We start from the raw sequence: 11,530 nt of genomic DNA, 5'->3' as shown, positions 1-11,530 counted from the left end.
GAGAACAGCAAGGATAAAATTCAATAAAGAAAAAAGAAAACTCATCATATAATAATCGGTGTACCTGCGATCACCAACTGGTTACAGTTACCGAGCACAGAAATGACTCATCATTGAAGACACGATTCACAGATCCTCTTAATATTAAGCCCAAGCCTCTGATCATCGCCAGTTACATAAATGGGCCTGTAAAGATAAATCTTATTTTACCCGAAATGTATAATGGATCCAATTCCAACAACAACACAGCTACATCTCATTGCTTAGTTATTGTAGCTCTGCCTCAGAGTCAACTGATTCGGATGGCACAATGGTTACTATCAGACACTCTGTGTTTCGTCCCGTGTATAAATATGAACGATTTTTTTTGGGTACCACTGTTTTTTTGGGACCATGATTTGATTAGGCCACCTGTTCTATAGTTATAAGGAGTGTCTTAAAAGATGGAGATGACTGTTTTACCCTTTAACTTAATTAAAATTATAACTCTACAACTTCTTCTTTCCCTATTATACAATTTTTTTCTTATCTTCTTCGTCAATTTTTGATCATCTAAACCCGATCATATACAAATCTAATCAAAAGCATGAAATTTTCATCGTCGTCGATTCATTGAATTTTCATCGTCGTCGATTCATTGAACTTTTAAAATTTATAAACAAACCTGTCCATAAGTATTTTCCTACAAACCCATTACTTCTAATTCGTTTTTGATTGAAAATTTTGAGTAGTAGTCATCAAAATAGGTTGAAAATGGAAGTTACAGTAGTAAGTTCCGTTAGGAATTTTGTGGAAAAACTTTGCGAACTAGCCGAACTTGCTGGAAACGAAGAACATGAAGAACAGTTTGGCTGTTTCGCAATTTTTTTTTCCTAACCGAACTTTTAATTTCCTAACCGAACTTTTAGTTTCCTAACCAAACTTTTCTCTGAAATTCTATATATTGAGTTCGGTTACGTCGCAAGTTTTTTCTCCTAACCGATTTTGTAGCAAAACTTTGCGAACTAGCCGAACTTGCTGGAAACGAAGAACATGAAGAACAGTTCGGTTGTTCAAAAAAAAAAAAGAAATCCTAATCGAACTTTTAATTTCCTAACCGAACTTTTTAATTTCCTAACCGAAATTTTAATTTCCTGACCGAACTTGTTAATTTCCTAACATAACTTTTCTATGAAATCCTATATATTGAGTTCGGTTACGTCGCAATTTTTTTCTCCTAACCGAATTCCTTATGTATTTAGTTCGGTTACATAGCAAATTTTTTCTCCTAACCGAACTTTTCTCTGAAAGCCAAAACCTTCTTTGAAACTAAGTTCGGCTACCCATGCTTTCATGAACATTAGCGAACTACATTAGCAGATAAGTTCGGCTACCTGTTTTTCAGTTTTAGTAGCCGAACTTGTTTGACTTAGCCCAAATCAAGCTATAAAACTTCTCATTTTCAGAAAATTTTGGCCAATTTAAGCAACAAAAAACTAAATTTGAAGTATGTTTGGGAAGTTTGAAGGTTCGGATTCAAAAAATAATAAAATAATTGAGTTTTCCAACTCTTATATTCTCCTTCTTCTTCGCTCTCAATAACTTAATTTTAAGAAAAATAATACTGATTTAATCTTACACTAATCACTAACTAATCTAACTTAATTACACTAACTAATTATTACACTGACTAATCATTACACAAACTTAATTAGGAAGGATATTTTTGGTATTTACATAAATATTCGGATAAGAAATGCCTTCACTTTACTTCTGAATGTCTTGCCAAAAATGAAATCATGATCCCCAAACAAAACCATGGTCTCAAAAAGTCGTTCATAAATATTGATATTTCTAGAGAGCTGAAATTCTCTTTTTCTTTTTTACAAAAATATGTGATGTGAAGCATTTGATCTTTTTACTTTCAAAAAAGAAGAAGCGTTTGATCTTACAGGCCCATACAAAATGAGTTATTTATGTTCTATTTATAGGTTGAGCTCCATATTAAAAACTCATGAAGTAAGAAATGTAATATGTGGAGTAGGGATAGATGAAAATTGTGTCAGCACTTGGACTGAGCTGATTACCAGCCGGATACCGATTTGAGATGGAGTGAAAAAAGAAAAGAAAAAACATCAGGTTTTTTTCTTAGGCCGGTTCCTATGGTATGGCTAAACTTTCCATTTGCCATGCCAGCCGGCCTGGCAAGCTGGTCACGCCACCATGGAAAATAAGTTAAGTAATCGAGTCTCCAATAAGTTAAGTAATCGAGTATCACCGAATGGTTGAGACAAGACCGACCTGTTGAGACAGCTGGCCTGGCTTTATCAGCAAATGATACCCTGGGACCTTGAACAAACTGTCCTGGCGCCATATCCACCCACGACTAGTCGGTAAACTGGTAAAAGGATAAGAGCATCATTTTTCTTATTATCTGCAACAAAGGTGCTTGCATGGTCCCATCCTTTTGCCTTCACCTTGGTGATTTATGGCACGCTGCCGTTTTGGTCCACATTTAAAACTTAACACTTGAACAAACTTATGGTTCCATTTTCTTTAGGTTCCATTAAGTGAAGCTCAAGGTATGATTTTATGCATTTTTCCGCTCTTGAAATTGATTTAGGCCATGGATATAAGCCTCATTAGCTAATCACGCCTGATCATGACTGAAACATAATTATAATTTCGTAGAAGAGGCTCTACATTCTGCAAGCTGCAGCAATGCATGCTTAAATTTGTGGTCCTAACAAGAGTGCAGTCCGTCGATGACTGGGGTGCCAAAGCGACATATCGTTATGCATATCCAACTTCAATTCATGGATCTCTCAAGGAATCAACATTTACTTTAAACCAACTTTATGAAGGGTTCGACGTTGTAGGAGTTACCGCACATGGTCGGTGTTACAAAGTAGCGGAAGATGAAGTTGTTTATAAGATGCCTGCTTTAAAATGGAATCCTAAACTTAGGTGAAACCCAATCGCGTAAAGTCTCTGTCTCGGAATGTCTCATGGAGAAAGAAGAGTAGAACACTTTGGACACCACTCTTAATGATAATAACTTCCTTTAGAATAAGCATTTGCATTGAGAAACTTACACCTGGTTCATCCTAAGCCACAATCTTGATTATCAGTAGTGGTCTGACCACAAAGTCGATCCTTGTTGAATGAGACACTATCTTTATCCTTTATTCTTCATTTGTAAACCCTAAAAATACCAGGCAATCAAGCATGCACTAAAGTTTTGGATTAGTGCTTTTATGATGTACTCTAATAAGCAATATAACGGTCAAATATTCCCACTAGTTAATTACATACATTTAACTTTACTATACTACACAGTGTACACACATCTTACAAAAGCACGACTATAAATAGATCACTAGACCACAGACCATGCATGCATATTCTCAAATCTCTCAGCTTCACTCATCAAATACAGCATTTCATCATCATCGTTCTCGGTGAACATAAAAAACCCCAGTTTGCATATACATTACAAACTACTATTAAAACTTAAACCACAAACAAAGTTTAAGCATTATGGCTCGATACTCTTCATCTTTAGCTATTGTTCTTGGTTTGTTCATTGTAACTACTTTCACTATTAATACAGCCCAAAGCCGAATAGCCAGGAAAGACCTGGGTTTGGATTTGGGAGGTGGTTTAGGACTTGGAATTGGAATAGGTGCTGGTATAGGATTAGGTGGAGGTGGTTCGGGTTCGGGCTCTGGATCTGGTTCAGGTGCAGGATCAGGAGCCGGTTCCTCCGCTGGTTCTGGTGCCGGATCAGGAGCAGGTTCGTATGCGGGTTCTAGTGCTGGTTCAGGCTCAGGTGGTGGTGGTGGTGGAGGTGGTGGTGGATGATCTGGCGGCGGATCGGGGTCCCGTGGTGGGCGTGGTTCAGGCTCAGGATACGGTGGAGGTTATGGAGAGGGATCTGGATCAGGTCGAGGAGGAGGTGGTGGTGGTGGTGGGGGTGGAGGTGGTGGTGGAGGAGGAGGGGATGGTGAGGGATCGGGATATGGAGAAGGTTATGGGGGAGGTTCAGGATATGGTGGTGGTCATGGCAAGTGAATTGATACCATATAAAACTGCATTATGAGTTTAGTTTCTAATATCTAAATAAATCACTATATATTATGACGATTAATTACAATTGTTATGTACCTATATATAAATAAATAAAAAGTTAACGTTGAGATGTTTGAATGCAGCTTGTAATAGTTAACTCATACAGCATGGTTAAAGTTAATGTAATGTGTTTCGGTTTAACTTTGAAGTTCATTTTGTAAGAGTTTGGTTTGTAATACTTGATTTCATATTAGAAAATTAATGATTATTTAAATGTTATTGGATTATATATACCTAAGCATCCCCCCTAATCAACTTAAATCGTTTAATCAGTCGCTACTCTGAAAATCCCACAACCGGATATATATATGCCACTATATATATGTAATGCACGACGGTGTGACAAGTCTACATTCATGTCCGACCGAAGCTGTCATTAGATTTTAGGCCTACACTGGACTGGTTTAGCAAGTGCAGACAATGACGCCTAACTAGATCGTTATAATCAAGTTCATTTCTCCTGCAGGCCAAGCGTAATTAAAATTAAATCGATATCTGATTGCACTCTGGTTATGGGGATGAATTTGGATTCAAGTTCTAACTGCATCAGATGCTAAACAAACATGGAATAATTGGAACCACAATCTTTTCATCAAACGAGCTTAAATTTCTTCTGCTGGAAATATATACTACCTTTGTTACCATTTACAGGTAAACCTGCCACCTGGGTATCTGGAGTACCCTACAAGTAAAATGAATGAAAATCCTACCCACAACTTATATTGGTGCAGTCAAACTAAATTCTCAGCCAGAAGCCGCAGAACGAAATTTTGAGCAGACAAATGTAAAAACAGCAATGAAACAATCATACTGGACGGCTACGTACTTTTGTGATTTAGTGAGTCACAGGTAATGAAATTGAGTACTACATCATCCTAATCTTTAGTGGGACTTCCATCATGAACATAACATTTACCAAATAAAAGAAATTTCCTCTTCTTTTTCCATGTTCATACGAATCATATATCAAACCAAACGTGAGTGCAATTGGTTGAAACTCCACTTACCGCCTTATTTCATAATACGTTACGTCTCGTGGTTCGCGTAGTTTAAATGTGGGTCTGTCATTGGGCGTAGTTCTAAAGTACGTCCTGTCATTTTGGCAGACGCCAAATTTGGCATCGCATTTTAGTAATTTTACCTTTTTCTCAAGTATACCAGACCGGGAGCGGAAATGTTAATGGTCTGACTGATGATTGCACCACAAAATTCTTGTTGAATCAGACAATATACTTATCCTTTATTCTTCATGTGTAAACCCTAAAAAAAGCAGGCAATCAACCAAGCACTAGATTTCTGCTCATTGCATTTCTGATGGATATGATAAGTGATAACTCAACACAATGGTCAAACATTCCCACTAGTTAGTTAATGACATATATTAATCTATCTGTACTATACTTTTTAAGTGCATTACGACTATAAATAGGTCACGAGGCGAAAGACCATGCATGCATATTCTCATATCTCTCAAGCTTCACTCATCATCTCTTTCTCTCCTGTTTGTTAAACATAATAACCGCATTTTGAATATACATACACATTTTTAGTACTCCTCAAAAAACCTAAAAACTTGAATTACGAACAAGGTTTAAGCATTATGGCTCGGTGCTCTTCATCTTTAGCTATTGTCCTTGGCTTGTTGATTGTTACTAGTTTCACTATTAATACAGCCCAAAGCCGAATAGCCAGAAAGGACCTGGGTTTGGATTTGGGAGGTGGTTTAGGACTTGGAATTGGAGTAGGTACTGGTGTAGGATTAGGTGGAGGTGGTTCTGGTTCCGGATCTGGTTCTGGATCCGGGTCTGGATCAGGTTCCTCCGCTGGTTCCTCTGCTGGATCAGGAGCAGGTTCGTACGCGGGTTCTAGTGCTGGTTCAGGCTCAGGAGGGGGTGGTGGAGGTTCTGGTGGTGGATCCGGTTCTGGCCGTGGACATGGCTCTGGACACGGTGAAGGTTATGGTGCGGGATCCGGATCAGGTGGTGGTTCGGGTGGAGGAGGAGGTGGAGGGGGTGGTGGAGGTGGAGGTGGAGGTCGTGGTTCCGGTTCTGGATATGGAGAGGGCTATGGGGAGGGCTCAGGATATGGTAGTGGTCATGGAAAGTGAATTGATACTAAATATAGTTTAAAAAACTACTTGAGAGTTTAATTAGTGATATATCTAAATGAATCATGGTTATGTACCTAAATAAAGAAACTAAGGGTGAATGCAGCTTATACAAGTTAATGTAATGTCATGTGTTTGTACTTTGAAGTTCATTTTGTAAGAGTTTGGTTTGTAATACTTGTTTCATATGGATTGAAAATAAATGGATATTTGGATTTTTGTGGATTTTATACACCTAATCGTTTCATAATCGATTTAAATCGTATAATCTGAAGCTACTCTGAAAGTCCCAGAATCGGAGCTAATATTACATGACTCTAATGTAGTGTACGACGATGTGACAAGTCTATGTTCATGTCTGAGCGAAGCTGTTATCAGATTTCAGGCCTCTACTGGATTGATTTAAGAAATGCACTGACGACTAACTAGATTATTACAATCAAGTTTATTCCTCTCGGAGTACAATAAAAATAAAATCGATATCTAAAGATTGCGGTCATCCGGATCAATTTGGTTTTAACTTCCAATTGGATCATACTAAACTACCATGGAAGTTGGAACCTGAATTTATTTTATTTTGCCATCAACTACAAAACTGTTTGAACATTAACGGCTAATTTCATCAAATATGCTCAAGTTCTGTTGGCTAGCTGCTGATGCAATATATACGCCCTTTACTCTATTCGCAGGTAAAGCTGTTTAGAGCATATCAGTTGGCCATAGTCAATTTCTGGGTTACCCTACATGTATTTGCATTACCAACTATTTATGTTCAGGTTATGGTGAAAATTGAAGATGCTGTATGGATATGGTAAGCCAACATCAGGGATTCAGGGGCACTGTGAATATTCTATTTCGTCAATGACTTTCCATCTGTATACGTAATGCAAGGTGAATTCTTTACTCCCACGCGTAAAAAAGATGCTGAGTTTCTCCGCATGTTAAAAGGGCATTAGGCTTCTTCACATATTAAATATGCTTATTCCTGCGCATGTTAAAGCAAACTGAATGAAAACTGCCATGGCCTAAAAACCCAACTCGAATCCTACCCACAACTTATTTCAGTGGAGTGAAACTACATTCTCAGCCACAATCAGCACAACACAATTTTGTCCAGACAAATGTAATAAAATCGGAAAATGTCAGTGGTCTGACCTATGATTGCATGTACAACTAAATTCTTGTTCTAGAATCTGCCACATTCGCTTTAATCTTCAAATGGAAGCCCAAAAAAAAGCAATTACAGAATCATACTGGACAGCTACATACCTTTGTGATTTACTGACTCAGATAATGAAATTGAGTACTTCCTTATCTTACCTTTAGTGGAGATTCCATCACGAACATAACGTATACCAAATAAAAGAAATTTTCATTTCTTTTTTCCAGTGTTCATATTGATCATATGTCAAAAGCAATACAAACTTTAGTGCAACTGATTGCAACTCCACTTACCATAGAGATAAATCATGATATGCAAAAGAAATGACATTTGGAATTTTCCACATGTAGTTGGTACACTACTGAACCATATGCAACTCTAAGGTGGCAAAGTAGTTACCTATGCATGCTATATTCCTTAAGACAACTATAAAAGGGTGACTGCATTCATTGTTCTTTCCCTCATTACCGAACACACAAGCTCTCTCAAAAGTATTCCAATTTAGAAACTCTAACTAGATTCAAGTGATAAACAGTTCTTTTTTTTTTCCTTAACAGAGACATGGCTATAAGCAAGTCACTCCTAGCTACTATTTCTCTTCTGATTTTCTTTACTTTTGTGGTGGAAAGTAGGATTGAAAGAAAGACTTTAGGTTTGGGTCTTGGACAGGGTCTGGGTTTGGGTCTTGGGGTTGGAGATGATGGTGTTTCAGCTTCAGGCTCTGGATCAACATCTGGGTCTCTGACTTTGCCTATTGTTGGTTCTATTTCTCGTTCTGAATCTAGGTCGGGATCTGTTTCTGCTTCTGGTTCTGGTATTGGTGTAGGATCTGGTTCAGGTTCAGGTTATGGAAGAGGGAACTGAAAGAAACTTGTGTATGTAATGTTATCGCGATCATTATATATGTTAACTTACTTCACTGTGTATTACTGTACTAGTGAGAAATAAAGAAATGGTTGTTATCTGTTTCATACTTAACTAGGATAACATGTATTCTAATTAGCCAATTTAAATTAAATTTCTAAAAACAAAGACATAGACCAAATCCATGTGTGCCTTGTAGGATAAAAGACTGCAGGCTTGAGAGGCAGAGCATGAGACATAATATCGAGCATAACTGATCAAAATGTATAATGCAAACAGAAACCTATATTTTAGCTGAACTAGTTTTCCCTGCATTACACTCGCAAAAAGGCTCGCCAGATTTATAAACACGAACTGCAAGTAAATGAAAGCTCTACTACTGGTTAGTCCTAAATAGATGAACAAAAGACTGTGATCAAGATAATACCACTGCACACCATGTAAGCAATGAGTTGGTAAATTCGGTTACGGTCGAGGATATTACTACCCAACAACTTTACCATTCTACTAGATAAGATCACTAGTATCGTCCTCGACTCCTCTAAAATGAGTAAAATTAAAAGGTGAATTGAAAAAGGGAGATGAGCTAGAATACTAAATATGTTTCAGTCAAGGTATCAGGTTTCAAACAAAGCTAGATGTGTACTTCTCTTCCAACTAAGCTTTATTAGTTTCGAAAACAAGGTGAAGAAGAATACAATGACATGTACATATATTCACAGACTACCACATGTCTATATTTTAACTATGACATAGAGAAAAAAACATAAACAAATTGACAATACATAGCTTGGTAGGGAAGAACTCTTACATCTACGTAGTCTCCGAAAGTTCTTACAGGGTGAGCTGCTCTGAGTCTTTCTTGTTTCTCAACGATCTTCCATCCCCGATATTTCTCTCTTCTTGTTCGTCATACGGGTTTTCCCTAAAACTAGAGCTTGCTTCCTCAGTATCTGACGAACCAGGTCTTTCAGTTAGAAACTGTTCCCAGAAAACATCATTCACTCGGCCCTGTACAGCTCCAGACCCATGATTATTAGCTGGTGCCTCTTGCGAAGACGGTAAGCGTGGACCATCATCAGCAGGTTTTCTGTTCGGTACAGAAACTCTAAGTTCAGTAGTCTCTTTAACACTCTCACTAGATCTCAACTCAGAGGAAGTAACAGCTTCTTGACCGAACTGAGGAAATCGAGCCGAGTTATCATTGTTGAGTTGCAACGATGAGGAGGCAAGTGTTAGATTTAAATGGCAGGAAATATGGTCATCATCATCTTTGGTGGAAGGAAAATCATTTACTCTCAGTGCTCTTGACAATGAATCAACCCTTTTCAAAGTAAATGACATACCATTACCACCCACATCCAATGGCTCTATCATCTCTGACTCAAATGAAAGACCTTGGGTTCTCATGTTTGCATGATTTGGATCTTCATCGGATTTTTTCTTTAGTGAGCTACCAACATCTTCGCACGATCCTTGCCCACTCAGAGAAACCATATTACAGTCTGATACAGCTGGGGATAACTCAAGCCTCAACCTATTAGAGAAATCTTGGTTGAAAACACGGCCTGCATCTGCCTTGGAATTACAACTATTGTCACCCACTAACACAATTTCTGAAATTTCTGGAGCATTATTAACCCTGGGCAATCGCCTTTTCTTATTAACAGCTGATAAATCTAAATGAGATTCAGTCATTCTAATGAGGTGTTCCACAAAAGAAGGATTTTTAGCTGCCTTTTCCACAAAGGCCATCATCCTCAGCTGCTTCTGCTCCATTTCTCGAACTCTTTTTTCTGTGTCCTCCAATTGAAGAATCACTCCTGATTTCTGCTGTTTATACCTCCAAAGCTTGGTCTGAAGAACAGATTTCTCTTGTGTTAGCCTCTCAATTTCTTCTTCAAATACCGCTCTTTCGCTATCCCCTGATGAACCTTGAGGTTGTGTGTGACTATGGATAGGTTTCCTTCTGTGAATGTTCTTAAGCAAATGCTTCTGATCCTTTATAAATTCTTCATTTGCAAACTCCCACCTCTCCGGATCAATCTTCCGGAATCCCTATCCACAAAGCATATCAACAAATTCAACTACACAACTAGAACAAAACAATCTCCCTAATCAAAGTTGAGTACACAACCACTACAAACAAAGCCGAAAGTCGAAACTCGAAAAGACGGATCTAATTATCATAAATTTCTCCAAAAATTCAAAATTTTCAACCACAAACTCCAATTTTAACAACTAATCGAATTCTTAACTAAACCAATAAATTAAGCACACAAGAACAATAAGAAGAATTCTGAAATACCAATCAACAACAACCCCAATCAATATGGATAACTAAAAAAAAACCTAATTCCCAGATCAATCAATAAATAATACTCAATTATGAAACTAAACTAGAAGAAATCAATGAGAAAATTAAAAACAACTTACATAGGTATTAAGCTGACGAATAAAGCTGGAGAAATTGTTGTGTTTGAAATAAGTTGGTAACAATAACCTTGCAAATTCGGGTGAATTCCAAACAACAAAACTATTCTGAGCTGCACTCCATGAAACAATATCATCAGTTGCTGAATCATCCACCATATCATATGTTTTCAAAAGAAACGGAGCTGGTCCTCCTCCACCACCACCACCTTCCATTATTATCTACGATTCACTAATTTTCTTTCGCAGATCTCGTAGATGGATAATTCAAACCCTAGGATTTTCGTTTTCTGAAGAAGAAGAGAGAATTTTAGTTGGAGCTCAACAGGGGAGGTATTGACGCAGACATTTGGTATACACGATTTTCGGTTGGATCAATCCCGACATCTCCAACGCGTTTCGGTTTTTTCACTCCTATCTATCTCTCTCTAATTAATCTTAAAAAACGGAGGCTAGACGTGCAAAGTTTTGATTTGTTTATGCGGGGTCAAAATGTTTGACTAGGGGATCTATCATAAGCCGACTTGCCTAGTTCGCAAGTTACTTGTCCAAACGCCGTCCGCAAATACTTCGAACTATAGTGGGATTGGGAGAAATCGTCACGTAAGGTTATCAAATTGCACTGGGGACTTATCAATTGAATCCCGAAAATAAGAGATTGAGATTACTTTGTTTTATATTATACTGCCATTTGACAACCCGTTGTATCGTCAGCTTTGCAGAATCGCGTTCTATATCACCATTTCTTGTAGAATTACAAAGACGGCGTTCGGTAACTAGTTAGGGAAGTTGCTTTTTCGTTTGTTGAAGTCAAAAAGTAGTAAAAACATGGAGTATAGTGACTTTGGATATCT

The 11,530-nt window shown here is 37.8% G+C and overlaps 3 protein-coding genes and 1 pseudogene across 3 annotated transcripts; 3 read left to right on the top strand and 1 right to left on the bottom strand.

The window, feature by feature from the left end:
* The first annotated feature begins 3,364 nt into the window (after positions 1 to 3,364).
* On the top strand, positions 3,365 to 4,324 carry LOC113282882 (annotated as a pseudogene).
* A 1,226-nt stretch (positions 4,325 to 5,550) lies between these two features.
* On the top strand, positions 5,551 to 6,451 carry LOC113282881 (putative glycine-rich cell wall structural protein 1). The gene has a single exon (XM_026531985.1). The coding sequence runs from the start codon at positions 5,711 to 5,713 to the stop codon at positions 6,215 to 6,217; it is 507 nt and encodes a 168-aa protein (XP_026387770.1). The 5' UTR covers positions 5,551 to 5,710; the 3' UTR covers positions 6,218 to 6,451.
* Positions 6,452 to 7,940: 1,489 nt separating this feature from the next.
* Positions 7,941 to 8,243, top strand: LOC113279691 (GPI-anchored CFEM domain protein A-like). Its single transcript, XM_026528364.1, has one exon. It carries the CDS (start codon positions 7,941 to 7,943, stop codon positions 8,241 to 8,243), a length of 303 nt encoding a protein of 100 aa, XP_026384149.1.
* A 641-nt stretch (positions 8,244 to 8,884) lies between these two features.
* On the bottom strand, positions 8,885 to 11,074 carry LOC113282880 (heat stress transcription factor A-5). Its single transcript, XM_026531984.1, has 2 exons — positions 10,680 to 11,074; positions 8,885 to 10,301 (listed from the first exon to the last, which is right to left on the bottom strand). The coding sequence occupies exons 1-2, from the start codon at positions 10,890 to 10,892 to the stop codon at positions 9,078 to 9,080; spliced, it is 1,437 nt and encodes a 478-aa protein (XP_026387769.1). The 5' UTR covers positions 10,893 to 11,074; the 3' UTR covers positions 8,885 to 9,077.
* Between the last annotated feature and the right edge of the window lie 456 nt (positions 11,075 to 11,530).

The sequence above is a fragment of the Papaver somniferum genome, chromosome 5, assembly GCF_003573695.1.
Source record: "Papaver somniferum cultivar HN1 chromosome 5, ASM357369v1, whole genome shotgun sequence".
Lineage (NCBI taxonomy): Eukaryota > Viridiplantae > Streptophyta > Magnoliopsida > Ranunculales > Papaveraceae > Papaver > Papaver somniferum.
The sequence above is the reverse complement of the archived record's forward strand: the minus strand, read 5'-3'. Positions and strand labels throughout refer to the sequence as shown.